General features: G+C 38.2%; 1 protein-coding gene across 1 annotated transcript; it reads right to left on the bottom strand.

Moving 5' to 3' along the window:
• Positions 1-473: 473 nt before the first annotated feature.
• On the bottom strand, positions 474-22257 carry DDX52 (DExD-box helicase 52). The gene is made up of 15 exons (XM_002924888.4): positions 22128-22257; positions 20871-21066; positions 17582-17712; positions 15791-15976; positions 13596-13739; positions 12881-12992; positions 11958-12030; positions 11247-11450; positions 9083-9173; positions 6962-7084; positions 6678-6828; positions 6384-6459; positions 4806-4877; positions 4142-4234; positions 474-958 (listed from the first exon to the last, which is right to left on the bottom strand). The coding sequence occupies exons 1-15, from the start codon at positions 22212-22214 to the stop codon at positions 901-903; spliced, it is 1797 nt and encodes a 598-aa protein (XP_002924934.1). The 5' UTR covers positions 22215-22257; the 3' UTR covers positions 474-900.
• Positions 22258-22948: the final 691 nt, after the last annotated feature.

Genomic DNA, 22948 nt, shown 5'->3' with positions numbered 1-22948 from the left:
GAGACCTGTTTACTAAATGGATGCAGGGCCATAAAGCCTCAGGAAAGACAAGCTGTAAGAGAATGCAGCCACAGCTGTATCAAATAACAGGAACCTTCTTCCTTATCAGGATAAAGTGTCTATCAGTTTTCAAGCAAAGTCATCTTGAATGGAAACAGACAGGAAAGAGCATGATCAAATGATGGAAAATGGAAGAAAGAAAGGGAGAGGCTGACCATAATCTTGTAGCTGCAACATTACAACAGGTAAGGTATGAGCTCTTTTACCAATGAGGTATAAGGTATTTAACAGACCAAAGAATTTAAAATCCTAGGGAACCTGAGTAACCAGCCACAGAAGAGGCTCTCTGTTGTGGCTCATACCACAAAAAGGCCATTAACAAATTTAGAAATAGTAAAAGAGAGTAATAGGTCTCTTCTTGGTAAATAGTCTGTGCTGCTCCTTGTCCATTCAAACAAACAAAAAAGTGAGGGTGGTGGTGAAAAGGTATTTATTTCATCTCAAGGCTTTATTTTGGAATTTGGTTCCAGATGCCTCTCCACAGCATACATCACACCTTCCTTCACACTGAAGGGAAAATGCTTAAGAGTTCACCACATTTGGGTATTGTTAATTTTAGCATAAGCTTTTATTCTTCTATAAGAAGTATCACTCTGGATTCACATCACAGAAATGTGAATGAATGTTATTTCCATTGTGTAATAATTTAAAAGTCACCTACAAATTGAAATTTGACATGATGCATTGATAGTTTAGGATCATTTTTCATCAGTCCCACATTCTTATAGCTGATTTCAAATGTTACAGGTGATTACAGGATTTGAAGTATTTCATGAAAACAACATTCATGCTGGGATCATAAAATTCCATTTCTGATACAGTCTTTTAAAAAGTCTGTTTTTAACTTTTGTCTTCAAGAGCTGCTTTCTTCTTGCTGTTCTGACCAGTGACCTTTTTCCTGTGACAAGAAAATTAAAGTTGAATCCAAAATTCGAGATACATGTACTTTCTAAAACTCTGCCAGTTTAATAAACATTTTCTGAAACCTGTATAATCACATATACGAGGCACTAGGAACCCAAGGATGCATTAGACATGGTTTTTGCCCTTTAGGAAACCACAATCACCTAAGTGAGACAGAAACATCACTGTAAACTACACTATAACATGGTATAAAAGATGGAGTCTGACTCTGACATTACTCATAGTAAGAGTTCACATAGATTAAGTGCTAGATGCTGTTATAAGTGTTTTGTATGTATCAGCTCAGATAATCTTCCTAACTTATGAAGAAGATTCTGATATTACCCTCATTTTACAGATGAGGAAAATGAGGCAGAACTTGCTGATCATCACACACTGGTAATAAATATTAGATATGAACCCTGACAGTCTGATTTTAAATTCTGGTAAATGCCATCAATTAAGTTAACAGAGGAAAAGGAAAACTGCTGGGAGAAAATAACCAATGTTTGCATTCTACAGTTTAGTAACGCAAAGTTCCTGGACGTATACGAACTTATTTAATCCTCAACCAGCACTGAGTAGCAGAGTTGGCATGATTTATGTACTTATTTCTATCATACACTGGGGGAAGTGACTTGTCCAAAGTCACACAGGAAAAGGTGATATGAAAGCCAATCCTTCTGACTCCAAATCCAACTTTTCCCTCCACTCTAGCAGGCTGAGTTTGTAGTGCCTGAAGTGAGGTCCACTAGGCAACAGGATTCAGATTTATATGGAAAGCTGGGCCTGGAGATACGGACTTCAGAGTTCTCGGCAAGGTGTGGGTAGGATCATTAAGGGAACATCTAGAGTAAAAAGGTAAGCTGGAGTTGGATCAGGTGTTGTTTATGTGCTCTATTAAGAAGGATGGCTTTTAAATGTGAAACAACAGAGATGGCCACAGCATCTTAAGTGGGGGGCTGAAGTGACAAGATTTATATCAAGTGTCCTCAAAGTCTCAGTGCAGCTAAGTTTTAACACCTCAAGTATGAATGCTACAAACTTATAAAAATCAACATTCAAATTATAATTCTTTAAAATATTGCTGTTTCTGGGGCGCCTGGGTGGCACAGCGGTTAAGCGTCTGCCTTCGGCTCAGGGCGTGATCCTGGCGTTATGGGATCGAGCCCCACATCAGGCTCTTCCGTTATGAGCCTGCTTCTTCCTCTCCCGCTCCCCCTGCTTGTGTTCCCTCTCTCGCTGGCTGTCTCTATCTCTATCGAATAAATAAATAAAATCTTTTAAAAAAAATAAATAAAATATTGCTGTTTCTTATTAAAATTCAACATAGCCACCATCTTAATACTATTGATTTCTGACTTTTTGTTAAAACTTTTATCAGCTGTTCATCAGAGCTTGACGAGATTACATTTTTTCTTTTTTTTTTTTTTTTTTAAGATTTTATTTATTTATTTGACAGAGATAGAGACAGCCAGCGAGAGAGGGAACACAAGCAGGGGGAGTGGGAGAGGAAGAAGCAGGCTCATAGCGGAGGAGCCTGATGTGGGGCTGGATCCCATAGCGCCGGGATCACGCCCTGAGCTGAAGGCAGACGCTTAACTGCTGTGCCACCCAGGCGCCCCCGAGATTACATTTCTAATGCTAGCTTTAAGATCACCTAAAGAATAGGGTTCCGATGCATTCACAACATTTCTGATACAGCCCACCACAAGAAAAAGTCTAATGAGATAGATTAGGTGACCAAAGTGCCCAAGCAGAGTGACTATCTCTACCAATCCACTGGTTTGTCAGCCAGAAACTGTTGCTACAAAAAATTAAAATAAAAAATGTTCTTAGTGAACAAAAATGAAATACGTATAGACACAATTAAAATGTTTTAAGGTTTCAGGGGCGCCTGGGTGGCACAGCGGTTAAGCGTCTGCCTTCAGCTCAGGGCGTGATCCCGGCATTGTGGGATCGAGCCCCACGTCAGGCTCCTCCGCTATGAGCCTGCTTCTTCCTCTCCCACTCCCCCTGCTTCTGTTCCCTCTCTCGCTGGCTGTCTCTATCTCTGTCGAATAAATAAATCTTAAAAAAAAAAAATTTAAAAAAAATGTTTTAAGCTTTCAAATGATACTTTTTTAAGTTTGTTCCATTTATTCTTCCCAAGTTATTAAAGCTTAAAACTGCACAAAAACTTTGGGACACTGTGTACACTCTATATCCTTCAACTAAACAGTACTTCTCATAGTCAACACAAAATGTCAAGTAAGACTCTTGTTCCACTTAGAAGTGCATGCCAGTTTTTATGCCTTTGTTCACCTTGTCCCTTCCATATGCCTACATTTTACCTGTCCTTAAAGACAGTTCTAGCTCCTTGAAGCTTTTTGTAACTACACCAATTCAGAATATTTGTCATCTCCAAACTTTGATTTTATTTAAAAATTATTCTCTAATGTTTTTTCATGTATATTAATCTCCTTTCCCTAACTCTTGGAAAGGGGTCTCATTTTAGATTCAGTCACATACCCAAGCACCTGGCAGGAGAAAAGGTATTTGGTAAATGCCTACATTTTACATGTATTATATATAAACTGGTACTGGCAGAATTTGAAGAGTGTCATTTTCCTTAAATACTGTAAAGAGTACAGGTCAGCACAGTCTTCATTACCCCTATCAAAAGGTAGTCCTCTGTATATGCTAAAAAAAAATCAGTGTTTTAACATCCTCCTAAAACTCAGCTAAACAACTACAAATTCACTCAAGTCATACTTTTTAGAGGTGTTACAATGTGCTTCAGCATAAGCCTAAGATTACACTAAAATCCTGCCCAGGATAGGGAACTTAAGGGAAGATTCCATCAATGTGAGTCTACAGTCCTCATTGCCTCAGCAGTATGTCCTGATGTAGGCTGTGTGGAAGTCATGGGCAGTGCAATTCTAATTCAAAGTGAACTGAAATCATTCTTTCAAAGATAGAAAAAGCCAGATCATTAATATACACATAGAGAAAAATTCTGAGATTGAATCATCCAAGTTCCCAAATCAGAGGCAACCTAAAATATATTACTTTTATTACATTCTATAACTGACTGAACCTATCAATTCTACCTCAAAAAATTTATCCTAAGAGGAAATAATGCCTACTAGAACCATATGACAGAGTCGAACAGTCACTTTTCTCATCATACACTTACCGTTTATTCTCAGCTTTTTCTAAGAAATATTTTGGAGTTGTACTAATGCTGTCCCTTTCCAATGGCTTCTTAATCATCTTTTTCTTTTGTTTGCTGAAAGTTATAAAAAGAGAAAAGAATGAAATTCAGTAGAACGTAATTGATAAGAGCTTAAGCTAAAACTAGTTTTGATTCTTGATCACAAAATTCACTTTTTAACCCACCTATGGTTTGTGGTGACACTATCTCCACTTTAAAATGCCAGATTACCCGATAACATTTAGAGATAATCCAGAGGGATGATAAATTTGATCAATTTTTTAAAAAGGCACTGATTATGATTAAAATATGTCCTGTGTCACACTTAAATCCTGTGCCAACAAGCCTTAAAGTTTGATTCAGGGGCAATTAACTGCTTTTTATCAGTTTCATGAACTAAAATAAATTCTAAGCATATTTCATTACACTGAATAATTTTTTAAAAATCTGAATACTTAACATTTCAAGAATGAAAAAACTGACAAGAACATATTCACAGATATTTAAAAAGGAAAATTTTTATCTTAGAATTTCTGAAAGTAGTAGTATTGCTAGTAACTGTAAGAGTGTGAAAGCAGGAATGCATATGGAGGAAAGAGGGAGGGAGGGAGAGAGAAAAATCATGTAGGTAAATTCAAGATTGTACCTTAGTAGTTTCTGGAAACCTTTTATATATTCTGGCACAGGACATCCGGCCTGCTGTATCACATTGGCAACGCTGAAAAAGGAACCCATAAATATTAATTTGTATCTGGTCAAATTGATGTTCACATACTTAAACCCTCCGTACAGTTCGAGAGGAATGAAAACTACACACGCAAGAAAGTAATTCAGCACAGTGTTCTGCTATAAATGATCACCAGATGTCAGCACACTGGATTGCGGAGAGAACTGTCTGCTGGACAGAAATTGATGCGCTGATGAGTGGTTTTATCTAGCAGCTATTTCTCCTTAACATTTACCAAGCCCTGCAAAGCTACTAACCCAATCTTGGATGAGGACACTGACTAATTTATTAGATGATAGTGCTTACTATGCACTTGGCACTGTCTTAGGCTTTTCACGTGTAGTGACTTATTCAATCCACACAACAACTCTTTACTGACGAAATGCTACCAGTATTCCCCTTGCCCGGATAGAAAACTGAGAGGCACGGTTATGTGGACGTGGAGATCATCAGAGTCACATGCTTGGAGTTACTGAGGAGATGCAGGGGAATCTAGGCTTGTGGAACAGACTCCTCTACACATGAACGTGTAAAAGTCTGCTCAAAGTATATCCAAGGTTGATAACAAAGCCAAGGTTCAGAAGGCACAAATCAAAATCTTTGCCAAAACTGATAAACACATCAGAGTACAAACTGCCTTCGGCCATAACTTAATTTCATTTGTTAGAAATGTGATATCAATTATCATCAGTATAAAATTACTGTAGGCAGCCAAAATGTAGGAAACTCAGCTTTTATTTTAAGATCTATGATGTTGGGTTAAATTAAGACCCAACATTCTTAAAGTGCATGTGTTACCCAGGCTTCAAAGAGCTAAAACCGAATAATATTGGGAGTGTGTTACTGAAATAGTTTTTCCTAGGACTAAATATAAAACTCCATCTGCCCAGAAGAGTAAAGGGAAGGATGCGTCATGGTAAGAGAAAATTTTGACTGGGCTGAAGAGACTTGGGGGTTAACTTTATTCACCAATCCAAAGACTTCACTATTACTTTGTGAGTAATATCAACCAATGGCTAGTGAGAGAATCCTGTGAGTCTGAAATTTAATAATGAACATTCCATTATGAATACTTCCAAATTCTAATAATGAAAAGGCAAAAACAAAGGCTTTTGATTATTTTTCCTTTTGTCATGGCTAAAATGTGGTTGACTAATACCATAAGAGTATTTGGGACCTGGCCATTTTGTAATTACCTGTTTTTTGTTGTTTTTTTTTTTTTTTAAAGATTTTATTTATTTATTTGACAGAGATAGAGACAGCCAGCGAGAGAGGGAACACAAGCAGGGAGAGTGGGAGAGGAAGAGGCAGGCTCATAGCAGAGGAGCCTGATGTGGGACTCGATCCCATAACGCCGGGATCACGCCCTGAGCCGAAGGCAGACGCTTAACCGCTGTGCCACCCAGGCGCCCCTGTAATTACCTGTTAATTGTGTGTGCATACAAGAATAATGAAGCAGTCTGCCATCTTAATACTAAGTTATTTTTCCTAATTTACCTTCTTAATAATGGTTTATCATCTTCAGTGAAAAATGTAACAGCTTTTCCTTTATGCCCTGCTCTTCCAGTTCGACCTAAAAAAAAAAAACCAGACCACAAACAACACTTTTCTGGGAAAGGGAACTTCAAGATTGACATACAAGTCACTGGCTTTTCGCTGAAATGAGCACTATAAAATGAGCATGTTTGAAGAAAAGGAGGAGGCGCAAGCCAGACAAGTAGTGCCCAGGGGTGGTGGGTGTGTGTGGAGGGGGAGCTTGGCCGAGGGGTAGCAGCAGGATAGACAACTCACCTATCCTGTGGATGTATTCCACTGAGCTGGTTGGAAAGTCATAGTTGATCACCAAGTTCACACCTTTAAAATCAATCCCTCGGGCCAGCAAGGCTGTACAAATAAGAACCCAGATTTTTCCAGCTCGGAAGCTGTGGACTGTGTTATCTCTCTGGTTAATAAAACAGATGTTCAATGTTTTAGTACTAGTCTAGGGACGGAAAACAAGTACTTCATAAATTTCATGCCAGTATTGTAAAGTTTAGTAGTTCTTTATCATTTTGAAAGTATACACTTGACTTTACCTGTTGCTGTGTTCTGTCTGCATGAATAACATCAACATTAATACCTTCATATATGAGCTCATGAAAAAGTTCTTTAGCCCTTTCAATGGACTGAACAAAAACAAGAACAGGTGGATTGAAACCCTAAAAGAAAGAAGGCAAAAATCAGCACATATAACCCTAATCAAGAATACAATCACAGTACTTCACATGATTTTAGTTCATAAAAGAACCCAATTCAATTTAGTGTACTTATTGCCAAATTTCTCAGATCAGTGGTCTTCATCTGCCTCCATCTTCTTCACCAACCGTTCTCTACTCAACTTGAACTCTAACTTCCATCTTGCTAATTTCAACAATCGTATGTAATTAATCCCCTTTACCTTTCTATAATGATAGATGCCCACTCCCTAGAACAATCATCTCTTGGCTTCTGTGCCTCAGAGATTTTTTAATTCTGCTAAATAACTGTTTTTTTTAATTCACTGTTTATCCTAATTGTGGGTATTCCTCCAAAGCTTAGTCTTTGGTTCTCCGTTCTCTCAATACAGTCATTATCTTATTAGGTTAAATATAATCTCAGTTATCAATTACCCACTCTAAGCAGATGATTTTTACACTTCTATTATCAAACCCACCTCTCTCTCAAACCAGCTTTCTCTATTTTCAACTGATTAGGGCTTACCTTTTTATTTTGGTTCACAAGCTCTCCTTTTGAAATCTAATAAAGCTGTCAAGCTTTACTAATAGATAACCATGCATTCACACAAAATCTGACACATAACTTCAGAGGGTTCACGGACCTCGTAAGGTCATGCATGGCTAGAAACCCTGATGATTAATCTCCATGTGAGTATCCATGTGAAAACCTTAAATTTCCTAGTGCCAAACGATACCTTTAAGAGTATTAACGAAACAAATGTACATGGCATCGTGTGCCAAGCACTATTCTAAGTACTATGCTTGTATTAAGTCACTAATATTAAAACAATTCTATGAGAGAGAGATTATTATTTCCATTTTACAGATGAGGAAGCAGTGAGGTTAATTTGCCTAAAGTTAGAATTCCAATTCAGGTAGTCTGGCTCCAAAGTTCAAGCTCTTAACCACTTCTGTAGTCACTAGGTACCTGCAAACACCCTTCCCTTTCACCCTCCAACTATTCTTAACATTCCACCACAGAGGCTGTCACCCCATTTCCCACTCACCTCTAACCAGCCTAAGTTAACAACCTACTGATTGGTTTCTTTACTTTCATTCTCTTGCCATTACATTTTATATACCACTGTTTAAATAATTTTCCTTAAAATTCTTCAAATGTCCAGTGGTTTCTCTTAACGTGACCCCAACTTTCCTGTCCAACCTGATCTTCTTTAATTCTCACCATAAACTCTCTGCCTTAGATAGGAAACTTCTCCATGGGTGTCCAAACCCACTGTGTTCACTTCCATGGCTTAGACTACTCCAGCTGCTCCTCCAACCATCAACTTCCCTTGCCCTTTTGTCTCACAGATCCTTCCAAGGCCCGAATTAGTAGCATTTTCTCCAACCAATTCAACTCTTCCTCTTGGCCCCATTATGACTACATGGATGCTTAAGAAAAACATTCATGCCTTTTATGACACTTTACTGCAAACTATCTTACATAAGTCTATTTCTTTTATCCCCTAAAAAAGAATAAATTCTAGGGACAGGGCTTAAGATTTCTATTTGTTTTATTTTCCCCTGCCCTGACCCCTCACAGTTAACTTTTGAATTATGGATTTTACTCAATATTTACTGAAGGGATAAAAACAGACAACCACACTCAGTGTCCTACTCATTCTACAATGCTCCTAGATTCTAGATGAAACCAGCAGAGGGACAGGGGGAGATGAAGGGAGCCAATACAGATGTAGATGTGGAAAAAGGAGGCTTTTAGGGCATCAGGTAGGTCTTTTCCTAGCCCACCCTGAGCTGGGAACAGAAAACTTATCATATTCTAAGTGGTGAGCCTCTCCGCTTGGGACAACAGTTGACTCAATGTGCTTAAGAATTTACCACTAGATTACTAAATATGATACAGGAATAGTACTCAGCCACCCACCATCATATAAGATTTGAAGAACTTCATCAAATTTCAAGAAGATAGTCCAAATATACCTTTTTAACAAGTTCTCTCATGGCCAGAAGTTTCCCAGTCTCAGACCCAACAAAGAGAAGCTCTTGTTCTACAGTCTCTGCTGCAGAGTTCCTGAAAGGGAAACATACCTTGTAGCCTGCAAGAGCCAATTTTTGCTTCCCCCAAAATAAAAAATAAATTAAAAAATTTATATAACCCCAACAGAATCAACTTGATTTCATTGTCAATATAAGCATTTAATTATTTATACTTTAATTTGAAGACGATGTTATTTACTTATTTTAAAGTTTATTTAAGTAATCTCTACACCCAATGTGGGACTTGAACTCAGGACCCTGAGATCAAGAGTTGCACGCTCTTCCAACTGAACCAGGCAGATGCCCCAATATATATATATTTATAAAAAGATTTTATTTATTTGAGAGAGAGAGAGAGAGTGTGTGTGTGTGTGTGTGCGCGCGCGCACGCATGTACACGGGCAGAAGCAAAGGGAAAGGGACAAGCAGACTCTGCATGGAGCCTGACTCAGGGCTGGACCCCATGACTCCGACCACGACCCAAGCTGAAACCAAGAAGCAGATACCCAACTGACTGAGCCACCCAGGTGCCCCTCAAAGTTATTTTTAAATGTTTTATTCTAATTACAATCCTACCATTTTAGAATAAATCGTGACATTTTCTTGTAGTCTAATCATAAATTTTCATGTGTCTAAGTATTTACTGACAAAAAATTTCTAAAAATAAAATTACCAGATAAAATAATGAGAACATTTTTAAGGTTATTACAGGTTTGAGCTTTTTTTCTTAATGATTAATAAGACTTTTTTTTATAGACAGTTGGGGGTGAGCCTTAAGAGGCTTTATAAACACTAACAAGATGTTGTAGGACAGGGGCACCTGGGTGGCTCAGTCGTTAAGTGTCTGTCTTTGGCTCAAGTCATGACCCCAGGGTCCTGGGACTGAGTCCCTCGTCGGGCTCCCTGCTGCGCAAGGTGTCTGCCTCTCCCTCTCCCTCTGATCCTCCTCCCTATTTGTGCGCTCTCTCTCTCACTCTCTCTCTCTCTCGGTCTCAAATAAATAGTCTTAACAAAAAAAGATGCTGTAGCACATAACAGTCCATCATAAATATTTTCCCTTCTATTTTCCGCCTTTACATTTATGTGTATTCTACTTTCTTTTTATAAACAGAAGTTTTAAGTTTAAAGTAGGCAGAGTATTCTTTATTGTTCCATTTGGCTTCTTTTTTTACTTAATATGGTATTTCAAGCACTTTTTAAAAAATTTTATTTATTTGAGAGAAAGAGAGAGTACGCACAGAGGGAGAAGAAGAGAGCACAGAAGGAAAGGGAGAAGCAGGCTCCCCGCCGAGCAGGGAGCCCAGTGCAAAGCTCGATCCCAGGACCCTGCGATCATGACCTGGGCAAAGGCAGGTGCTCAACCAACTAAGCCACCCAGGCGTCCCAAACACATTTTCCTACAGCTATAGTCTTCATACTTATCATTTCATGGGTTGCATAATATTCTATCACGTGGCTATATTATAAATTCCTAAACATTTTTCTACTAGTCCACATTAATTTAGTATAAAATGCTCCCCCAAATATTTTTTTTTTAATTAATTATAAATCAAGTGGCTCAGTATCATCAGCTTCTTCCTCTATGGTCTTACTTAAGTAGGCCATCAAAGAAACTCAATCCTCTGGGTGGCTACAGAGCTCATGTCACACTTTGTGCATGGATGGGAAAAATCAACTGAAAACATAATGACAGAAATACTAATAGGACAATTTGAGAATCTCCCTTTGGATTACTCTAAAATAGAAAATCCTTGGGGCGCTCAGTCGGTTGAGTGTCCGACTCTTGATTTCGGCTCAAGTCATGATCTCAGGGTTGTGAGATTGAGCCCCACATCAGGCTCTTTGGTGGGTGTGAGGCCTACTTATGATTCTCTCTCTCTCTCTCTCTCCCTTTGCCCCTCCCCCTCGCCTCTCTCTCTCCCCCCTCTAAAAAATAAATAAAATAAAATAGAAAATCTTTAATCAATCTTGACATTAAGGAATACGTGTCTTTCAGTAAAACTTTCCCTGTTATTAATCTAAGGTCAAACAGCCTATCTTTTCGAGTCCAAAAAAAGGGGACTTGTATTAAAAAAAAATCAGTGGGATAACGTAGAAGAACAATTACCTTGCTCCAATGGATACAGTAATGACATTGTCCAGATTGAGTTTACACCACTGCTCAACATCATAAGCAAAAGTTGCACTGAACATAGCTCTTCTGACCTTATGAGATGTGCAGGCCAGGAAAATGGAAGCCAGCTGGTCTCTGAACCCAGTTTTGCCATCTTCAAACAGTTTGTCTGATTCATCTACTACCAGCCACTCAACACTGAGAAAAAACAAAACAACTTGTGGGTATTGAACCAGGAGATCCAAGACATTTCACTAAACTGAGGGGACACATGAAGTCAAACCATCATGCTACTTCTCAGATTCACATGTCATACCAGAAAAAGGTAAAAGAAAAATCAGCAGGAAAAAGGTAAAAATAAGATAAACATAAAGTAATATTCTAGTCCTTTAGCCTCAGAGAGATGAGGTTCCATTAGCAACAGCAGAGCTTTGGATAAGCCTTATAAACTCCATCACCATTGCTGAAAGAAGTGAAAACATCTCGGGGAATTCTGTACTAACTGCTTATCAGAATCTGTAACTTTCTTTCAGACCAGATAGTTACTTTCCTATGAGTTTAATGAAAACCATTATTCTCAGCACCAACACTGACTGAAAGCTGGCAGACAGCAAGCTCCAACGGGCCATAATATAAGCACCCAGGGACCAAACAGAATCAACTAAATGAAAATACACATAGAAGAGATTAAAATATTATCTGTACCTTGTTAAATCTATTCCTGGAGGATCTTGCTTTAATAGATAAATTAGTCGATTTGGAGTAGTCACAAGAATATCTATAGGAAAAACAAATGGTACAAATTGCAAAAGCAAGATTCATCTCTCCTTAACTAGGAAATTAACCCTCCTGAATTTCAGTGAAGAACCTGAAGAGGGGGGAGGAGGGGCAAGTTATACTTGCTATCTTACTACACCAACCCCACAAAAGTTCTTTTTTATTAGTAAGCTAATATATGTATTTTTTAATCCATCATAGCACAAACTACTATATGCTTACTCTCCTTTTATTATGTGTGATCTGCCTTCTCAACTTCTAAGAGGCAGGAATGCTATAATCCAACCGTGTTACTTTCAAATATTTTGTTTTTCGGGAAAAATCCTTTCCTTAAATGAAATTTACTCAGAAGCTCAAAATGAAAAACAGGTAAAAACTGATTTTCTGACTGATAATAAGGGTAGGAATGTAAGCCATTCTTATCTGCAGAGTATTTCCATGGCAGATTAAAAATCAATAGTATAAAGCAAAGTTTCTCAGCCTTAGCAGTACTGCCATTTTGGTCCAGATAACATTTTGTTGTAGGGGACTGTCTTGTGCATTATGGGATGTTGTTACCTCTACCTACCATAGGTTAGTAGCACCCCAGTTTTGACAACTTAAAATGTCTCCAGATACTGCCAAATGTCCCTGGGGTGGAAGGTAACATGGGGGGGAAAACTGCCTCCCCAGAATCACTGGTATATATTTATGTAAGTACCAAGTGGGAATGGAGAGATCTCTTTTAGTTTCTCTAAAAACCAAACTGATTGAGCGTATGACTACACTTTAAAGAACTCTTAGGTGGTAGTTAAGGATATTTGTAATTTGCAAATCTTGCATGCTCTGTATCTTAAGCATGAACCCCTTACCAAACTTCTGAGATGACTTAGGTCCAAATTTCTTGGCTGCCACTGCCGCTTTGTGGATCATGTGTATCCTGAATCCTGTTCCCTCAGAGATTTTTACTAACTCTCTGTGAATCTAAAATGGCAAACGACAAAAAGTTTAGCTGCTAAGATACTTAGATAAGATGTATAGTCTTGTTTACATTATTAAAATAAACCTATTACCAACCCACAAATAACTGAAATTAAACCCATAATAGTATGTGCATTAACCTGGAATCTCAGCATTTTGCAATCTGCTACATACTGTTTTTGGAATACAATGCTATTAGAAAACTATCTCATGCTTGGCATGTGTCTTCTATTAAGTGCATTGGAAGCGTGAAGCAGGTCACTGTGTAGTTTTTCTTTCTCAAAAACTGAGATGAGGTTTCATTTTTCTAGGTGAGAAAAATACATTTTAAGAGAGACTATATATTCCAGTAGCCTCAACTTAAAAGATCTTAGAGCATTTACCAAACAATATCACTAATGTTTAAATCATTGTTTTAAAAAATTATAAAAAGACTCAAAAAACTTGCCCATGTGCAGTAAGATACAAAACAGAGTAAGATACAGTACAGAATATCACATCAAAAGACATGGACCTTACTCTTTTTGAAACCTTTTTCTTACCCTCAAATAAGAAATGACTAAAGCAAACACCAAATACATCCTCCTTCAAAGATACAAGTCATACCTGGTTGGCAAGTTCTCGTGTCGGTGATATGATCAGAGCTCTGAAGCCTTTATTTGTGGGTTGTTTTAGGTGCATCAAAATGGGAATGCTAAAAGCCAAAGTCTTTCCAGATCCAGTAGGAGCAGAAGCCAGAAGTTCTCGGCCCTAAAAACAAGGTATATTAAGTATAAAGTAAGTACATAAATTTTTCAGAGCCTGCCATAGAAATAATGCAACCAGTCATAGAAATAATAAAATAGGGGCGCCTGGGTGGCACAGCGGTTAAGCGTCTGCCTTCGGCTCAGGGCGTGATCCCGGCGTTATGGGATCGAGCCCCACATCAGGCTCCTCTGCTGTGAGCCTGCTTCTTCCTCTCCCACTCCCTCTGCTTGTGTTCCCTCTCTCGCTGGCTGTCTCTATCTCTGTCAAATAAATAAATAAAAATCTTAAAAAAAAAAAAAAAAGAAATAACAAAATAATCATAATGCAACCAGTATAGAAGTAACAAAATAATCATAATGAATGCAATCATTCATATTCCCACCACTTATCTAACTTTTCCCATATTTGCTTTTCTTTTTTTTTTTTTTTTAAGATTTTATTTATTTATTTGACAGAGAGAGACAGCCAGCAAGAGAGGGAACACAAGCAGGGGGAGTGGGAGAGGAAGAAGCAGGCTCCCAGCAGAGGAGCCGGATACGGGGCTTGATCCCAGGTAATGTAAATAATGTAAACGAGACTATAAATCTTGCTTTTCTAACATCATCCACCCCTGCCACCAGTGCCCCAAAGGAGTTTCTGACCATTGCCACCACACACCATTTGACCTGGGTAAAGAATATGGATAACTAAAATCCAAAGATAATTCAAAACCTCAAGTATTTCCTTTATTTCAATTTTTCTTTCCCACCAAACTCTCTTATCAAAGCAAAATTATAAAACCAACTTCCCCCCCGATATCTGTACTGCTTGATCCCTAGGGATGGTTTTAGTAAGTAACAGAATGGCTAAAGATAAGAAATAAAAAGTGGCAATAACCTGAGTGACAGTAATTTATAGGTGACAGTCTTCAAAAAGTCACTAAGACTTTTAGAGCTTTAAGCTGAAGTTGTAACAGAAACAATCTTAAGTGAAAATTAAAAGCAAATTTACTATAATGTGAGGCAACATCATTCAAATGTATTCTCACTTCAGTTCCCAAAGAAAACAAAAAGGGCTAGAACGGATGAAAAGGTAACTCCGACCCTTTGGCTACCCGAACCAAAGGCCATCTTGGCTACATGGGAGAAAAAGTCAGCTCTCATCGGGACAAAAAGAAACCTCAGTAAAATTTAATTTCTGAAACCCTAAGTGAACCCATGCCTCTATCAACAGTAGTTAAACATACTGTGGTATTTTCAAATAACAGAATACTACTCATTGACAAGCTACTATAAATGCAACGTGAATGATCTCAAAAACAATATGCAGAGTGAAAGAAACCAGAAATTAAAAAATAAATAATGGATGATACCACTTCTATGACATTCTATAGAAGAGGCAAAACTAATACCTGGCAACAGAAATCAGAACAGCAGTTCCCTCTGGGCAGGGGTGAGGTGAGGACTGAATGGAAAGGACACAACAGAATTTTCTGAGGTGACAGAAGTGTTACACGTCTCCATTGGGGGGATGGTTATATAGGGTATGCATTGTTGAAATTCACTGAACTGTGAATCTATGTATTTTATTGTATATAAGGTATATTTCAATAACAAAATGTACTGGGGAGAAAGAAGTCAGGCCGTGTACAAGAATTCTGTATTTCTGAAATAGCTCCTGGAAATAATAAACTAAATCATGGATGAATAAACAGAACATAGTCCCTATCCTCAGAGGGTTTACACTCTAGCAAAATGTAAAAGGTAAACACAATTAGTATAACTATACAGTAGTGTAAAGTGTAAGATAAATGTTGCAAAAAAAACAAAAACAAAAACAAAAACACTGAATACCTTGGAGAACTGGTGGCAGAGGAAAGAGTGTTGGTCAAAGAAAAAGATCACATCTAATTGTAGTGATGCGGGGGCCCAGGCATTTGAGATGGACCTTAAAAGCAAAGGAAGGATTTCAACAGGGAGAGAGAAGGTATAAAGGAATACTTCAAAAACAGGGAACAGAATGCGCTAACACACAAAGGAAGGAATGTTGGAGGCATTCTAGACCTTCCTACTCACATGCAGCATAACTGGAATGGCTTGCATTTGGATTGGTGTAGGCATCTGGAAGCCTGCATCGAGAATGTTCTGAAGCAGTCGAGAATTGATTTTATATTCCTGGTCAAGTTGCTGAAATGTAGCAATTGGGTCAGGAAGATCAGTTCCTTGGACATGAATTTTGTGTTTATTCCGGAAGAAGTTTATCTGAAAAGTGAAATAAAGGGTCACCATAGATATGGTCACATATAGTGTCAGATGTTGTAAAGCAACAGTAACAGTTTCTAGGATAAGCTTTAGTAATATATGAACTTTTTGGTTAAATTCAAGCCCTAAAAGATACAGATATTAGATACACTTCATTCCCTTTCATAGACAGAAGACCTTCATAACAATAAAACCTATCTATCTACTTTCTTGTATTAATATGTCAAGGCCATGAGTAATGGTTATTTATATTAATGTCCCACCATGATCATCACAACTTGTAACTTTATATAAGCTTCTAGAAGGCAGACACTGAATCCATCTAGTATTCTCTTTATATGGCACTTAGCACACAAATGCCAATGCTTTTTGATGATTTACTCTAAACTCTAATTATTAAAATTGAGGGCCAAAAGCAGAGTCAAGTGGTGTTGATTTGGTTTGTATTCCCATTCCAAGACAGTGACAGCCAAATTCTGGATTCACGGTTACTGAAGTGAGCTGAACAGTACTCTCCATCTGCAACACAGCAGGTGTGCAGCAGACAGACAATGGTGTATCTGTTATTTCTTCTGTATTCTACTCCCCCAAGGTATAAAATAGGTTTCTTAAGAATTCTAACTCTTGGGGCACCTGGGTGGCTCAGTCTGTTAAGCATCTGCCTTTGGCTCAGGTCATGATCTCAGGGTCCTGGGATGGAGCCCAGACTCAGGCTCCCTGATCAATGGGGAGTCTGAGTCTCCCTCTCCCTCCACTACCCTCCCACCCTGCTCATGCTCGCTCGCTCTCAAATAAATACATAAAATCTTAAAAAAAAAATAAATAAATAAATAAGAGTTCTAACTCTCGAATCCATGTCAGAGGAAATCTTTCTAAACCAGTGAGCTTTGGGTCATAATCCCGGGACCCTGGGATGAAGCCTCAAGTTGGGCTCCCTGCTTCTCTCTTTCTCTCTGTCAAATAAATAAAATCTTTAAAAAATAATAAAAAATAAACCAGTGAGCTTGACAAAGAGAAGAAAGGGGGCAAATTTTACGTTTATCAAGGGGATATGAAATTTTTAAAATTTCATTCCAAATAAGAAATCAATCTTGGAATTTGGACAGGTCAAAAATTCATAGTATATAGTATATGAGAATTGTGTGTGTGTACACACACGCACACACACACACACATCTTTTGACCTGTTCAAGTTTCAAGATACTTCCAAGAATTTTAAACTTTAGGGGTGCCTGGGTGGCTCAGTCGATTAACCGTCTGCCTTATCCCAGGGTCCTGGGATCGAGCCCCGCACTGGGCTCCCTGCTCAGCAGTGGAGTCTGCTTCTCCTTCTCTCTTTGCCCCTGCTCCTGTGCTCTCTCTAATTTGCTCACTCTCTCAAACAAATAAATAAGAAATCTTGGGGGAAAAAAAAAGGATTTTAAACTTTAAAATTTTCAGCCACAGCACAAATACTTAAAGTTTTCATTAACATGAAATCTAAACTAATAAAATTAATCTTCTATCTTCACAAAACTGTATTCACTTTTACCAAGAGAATAATCCAAGGACAAGGAAAAGTTCACTATGTCAGAAAAGCAGCTAGGGCTAAGACATTTTTCTAACCTTTTCTTTTCTGAGATTCTCCAACTTTCCTGAAGTTAGTTTATTTTCTCTTTTAATTTTTTTATCTTCAATCTTTGCTTCCACAGATGATATCCACTGTATAGTAGAACCTTCTTCTTGAGAAGTAATTTCTAAAATATATGTTAAAAATTAAAAGATTTTGAAATGCAACATTCCCGAGAGTAACCAACAGGCCACAGCATCACACTAAACGAAAGTAAAGTACTAGCTAATACAACTAGAGAAAAAAAAGTAATGGGAGGAATAACAATTGGAAAAGGACAGGCAAGTTCTCTGTTGGTAAAATCAAGAGCTCTTCTTTTTGTTAGTTAGTTCAACTGTGTGATATGTAGATAACTGTATACTTGAAAACAGTAAGATTAAATTGAAAATACTTAAGAGATTTCAACAAGGCAGCCAGCTTTTCCATATCCAACCAGTTAGGAAATAAATATGATGAAAGAATAGATTTCACTTATCATAGTGATGAACATAGCACAGTACTTAAGGACTAGTCACTAATATAAAGATAGCACTTCTCACTAATCTGTAACTAAAACTAGTTCAGTGAAAAGTCATGGCAGGATTGTTTTGGAAACCAGACTAGCTGACTTTAAAAGTTCATGTGGAGGGGCGCCTGGGTGGCTCAGTCGGCTGAGCATCCAACTCTTAGTTTTAGCTCAGGTCATGATCTCACGGTTGTAGGATGGAGCCCCGAGTCAGACTCTGCACTCAGCACAGAGTCTGCTTCAGGTTCTCTCTCCCTCTCCCCTTGCCCCTCCCCACTCACGCCTTCTCTCTCTTTCTCTAAAATGAATAAAATAAAATCTTAAAAAAAATAAAATAAAAATAAAGTTCATGTGGCAAAATAAATATGTAAGAATAACCTTAAAAATTCTAAGAAGAGCAATAAGCGAGACCACTTCTGGTATTTCTTTTAAATTTTCTTTCACTTCACTGAGGTAACACTGATGTATAATAAATTGCATTTATTTAAAGTATACAATTTAAGGAATTTTGACATACGTATACATCTGTTAAATCTTCACTACATTCAAGTTTATTTCCATCACCACCCAAAATCTCCTTGTGGCCCCTTGTAATGCACTGCTCCACCCCTAAACGACCACCTACCTGCTTTCTGTCACTCTAGATCAATTTGCTTTTTCTGGAATTTTATATAAATGGAATCATGTAGTATGTACTAAATTTAGTCTGGCTTCTTTCACTCAGAATAGTTATTTTGAGATTCATCCACGTTGGAGCATGTATCAATAATTAACTTTTTATTTAAAGGTAGTATTCCACTGTATGGATATATAAATTGCTTACCCTTCACCTGTTGAAGGACATTTGGGTCATTTCCAGTTTTTGGCTACTGAAAATAAAGCTGCTATGAACACCTGTGTAGAAGTCTCTGTGAGGACACAGGTTTTCCTTTCTCTTAGGTAAATTCTTAGAATGGAATAGGTGGGTCATATGGTAGGTGTATGTCTAACTTTTTAAAAAAGTCCTTTGTCAATTTCTACCCTAAAAGCCTACTGGAATTTTAATTGAGTTTATTTTGCATTGATTCTATAGATCACCTTAGGGGGAAAATATTTAGTTGACCAATCAAAATATAGCATGCCACATTACTCTGTACTATGCCACATATGTGCTACGTTATAGTATATATCTGTGTGTTACTGGTTGCCCAATAGTTCAATCCTTTTCCCAAGTTTGTGGCAGGGGTTTTTTTTTTTTTTTTTTTTTTTTAAACTAATCTTGGTGGAAGGCTTTATCAAACTTCCTTGCAGTCAGGGAAGTAAAATGTGTAACACTGTAACAGCAGAAGTGTGGAACCGGAGTCAATGTCCATACACATGGACTTGTCAAGTCAATTATGGAACATCCCTATAATGTGTAACGGCATACTATGCTATGATTCAATGAACAAAGCAGTGGACTTCCTACTGATAACAGTGTTTCTGGTGGACAATTCCAAAATACCTGAACTTAAAATAAACCCACTGGTTAACTCTGAAATTCCATTTCTAAGAATTTATCAGATATACCCCCCCATACACACAAAGACAAGTGGAATGGCATTTACTGCAACACAGTAATAGCAAAAGTGAGGAAACAAACTAAAGGTCCATCACAAAGGAACTTGTTAAATCAATTATGGAATGTACAATGGGATATATTTTGTGTTAAAATGAAAAAGGCAGGGCACTTCCTACTGATTCCAAACAATCTCCAAGATATATGTGTGTGTGTGTGTGTATTTTTTTTTAAGTGGAGGAGGGGGAAGGTTCAGAATAGAACAACATATACAGTATGCTATTGTTCAGGTTTTTTAAGGGAGGTGTAAATATGGTTAATAGATATCTTTATAAAAATACATAAGAAAATGATTAACAGCAGTTGCCTCTGGAAAAATAGGGGACTAGAAATAGTGGGAAGAAAATTTGCTTTTCAACCCTGTATAACTTTTAAAGACTAGGTGTTAAATATTTACTTTATTGAAAAAGGTAAATGGCTAAGAAACTTAAGAGATATAACAAAGAAAAAGATAAATATCCCTTAAGTACAGGGAAAAAAAACACCCTGTGAAAAACAGGCAAAGAGTAAGAACAGACAATTCACAAATGCTGGGATGTAAATACCCACTAAAGCATATGAAAACATGCTCAACCTCACCAGTTATCAAGAAAATATAAACAAGGGGCGCCTGGGTGGCACAGCGGTTGAGCGTCTGCCTTCGGCTCAGGGCGTGATCCCGGCGTTCTGGGATCGAGCCCCACATCAGGCTCCTCTGCTATGAGCCTGCTTCTTCCTCTCCCACTCCCCCTGCTTGTGTTCCCTCTCTCGCTGGCTGTCTCTATCTCTGTTGAATAAATAAATAAAATCTTTAAAAAAAAAAAAAAAGAAAATATCAACAAAAATTAGTTTCATTCATTAGGTTGACAAAGAATTTAAGACCAATAGTATCCCAGCATTGATATAGGTGTGGGAAGTCATTTTTCATTGTCTGTTCAAAGAAAGAAGTGTGCATACCCTTTCAGCCAATGATTGCACTTTGGAGATGCTAATTACAGAAATAACAGGACCTGTACAAAAGGATATATATACAAGTATCTTTATCGTAGCAATATTTGTAATGGCAAATACCTGGGAACAACCTGAATGCCATTAACTAATGAATGACAGTATACTGTGTGATTTGAACCTTAAGCCTGTATTATTTTTGTAACTGAAAAAAAAATATTATAAAGAGGAAAAAAAAAAGAAACCAAGAACTAACCTGACATCATCATCTTCCTCTTTTTCTTCTGTTCCCTCTTCCTTTCAGTTAGGCTCTCTTCTTTTTTCTCTTCATCTTGAAGTTCCTGATGAGTTCTTGATGCTCCACACTCACCTGGGACAGACTTCTTGTTTCCAAAGAAGTCCAGTCCCTGCAGCACCTCTGAAGAATCAAACTCATGTTTCCTTTTTCCTACCTAAAACCCAAAAAATTTAAAATGCAATCTACTGAAAGACTGACATTGTTTTCACTCAAGCAGTACTGGCAGTAAGGGCATGGGTCTAATAACTCCCCATCTTTTTTTGACCCTTTCACCGAATTTTTTGAGCTGCCAAGTGTGTTTGAGCTAATGGAATACAAGATGACAACTTTTCTGACCTTTTAACAGTAGTAATAATCAAAATAGCAATTACCATCTTTACGCTTATCAGTGTAACACGTATATGCTGTCAGGCAGACTTCTAAGCATGCTTATATATATTAAATTACTTCATCCTTCAACAATGCTAACGGATAAACAGAGATATTACAGATGAAAAAAATCAAGGCATTAGGAGGTCAAATAACTTGACCAAGGTCTCAAAAGTTGCAACTGAAGAGACCCAGTATTTGGACCCAAATAATCTGGCTCTGGAGTTCAAACTCTTAACAACTACACCTACCGCCAGAGAAAGGAGAAACATACGTGTTGCCCAACGTCAAGGTTGATATTGAAGATTTTCTATAATTGGGGCCCAACTAACTTCTCCCGATTTATCATTCACCCACTATTTTCCTATGTAAGAGTCCCCATTTCTAAGTCGCTCTTCTCATTGGTTACTTAACACACCACGAGGTTACAGGAATAAAAAGACCCACGCCCACTAAACGTATATACATGCCAAGCCAATCTGGATAGACTACGGTTAAATGATCTGTTCTCTTCATTTTGGGTTCATTCTGTTTTCGAAATTACTTTCTACCAGTTTCGGAGAAAGAGCTACTTTTGAAAGGATTCTAACTGTGCTTAATAAACTAAAAAGCGGGGAGGGAGAAGGGTTTCTGTGGTGGCCCACCTAAATCTACAAAAGAATAGTAAGAGTTCACTCCGAAAGGCAGGACTTGACCAGGTAGGTCTGCGCGCGAGCCCAACGCAGAGCGAACATGCCCCACGACCAGGCCACGGTCTCCCAGTGCCGGCTCTCCCAGCAGCCAGATCATTCTCGGGCTCCTGTGCCTCTCAAGTTACTCGGGCTTCTGTTTCCCTGCGTATCCTACCTGAAATCGAGCTGCGTCCGCAGAGAAACGTCTCACGTCGAATTTGGCCCCCGCGCCAAGCCGACGAAAGAGATCGTGAGCATCCATTTTTACCCAAAAGGCACCGCGATCCCAAGACGCCTGCGCAGAGGACTTCCTCCCCCGGAAGATCTGGGGCCGGGGCGTTGGCGGAAGTGGCTCTGGGGGGGCGGAGCCTGGGGACTGCGAGAAACTAAACCGGTTTAGCTCGTATAGCCCGATGTTGTTCTTTTAAAAAAATGTTTATTAAGATCCTCTTACGCCGGGCTGTTCAACACTTTTATGCGTACTTTGGTGAAAAACAGCTTAACATTCCTCACCTCAGGAAACTTAGATTTTAGTGGAGACAAAGATATTGTTAATTGAGCAAGATAATTTCTTGAAATTGAAAAATGCTGTGAAGCAAGTAAAGGTGTAATTGATAGAGAAGGGGACGGGGAGCCACTTTTAGGTAGATTAGTCCGGTTCATTCTGTAGAAGTGATATTTGAGCTAAGAGAAGGGAGCCTTTCCCAGATCTGGGAAATGGCATTCCAGATAGAGGAAACACACTTCTGAAGAAGGGGAAATGTTTGCAACAGTGAGGAAATAGAAGGCCAAGGTGACTGGAGCCAAGTTCTAATGAGGAAGTGTGGTACAGATAAGGTTGAAGGGGCAAATAGAAACCAACTCTCACAATCGTATAACAAAGTCATGGTAAGGAATTTGGATTTTAATCTAAGCTCACTGTGAAGGTATTAAATTTTTTTTGTACTGAGAAAACAACATGATTTAGCATATCATTTTATATTTATTTTCTTTACT

The sequence above is a fragment of the Ailuropoda melanoleuca genome, chromosome 13, assembly GCF_002007445.2.
Source record: "Ailuropoda melanoleuca isolate Jingjing chromosome 13, ASM200744v2, whole genome shotgun sequence".
In the NCBI taxonomy this organism is placed as follows: Eukaryota; Metazoa; Chordata; class Mammalia; order Carnivora; family Ursidae; genus Ailuropoda; species Ailuropoda melanoleuca.
Note: the sequence above shows the minus strand (reverse complement) of the source record. Positions and strands in the feature narration are given on the sequence as shown.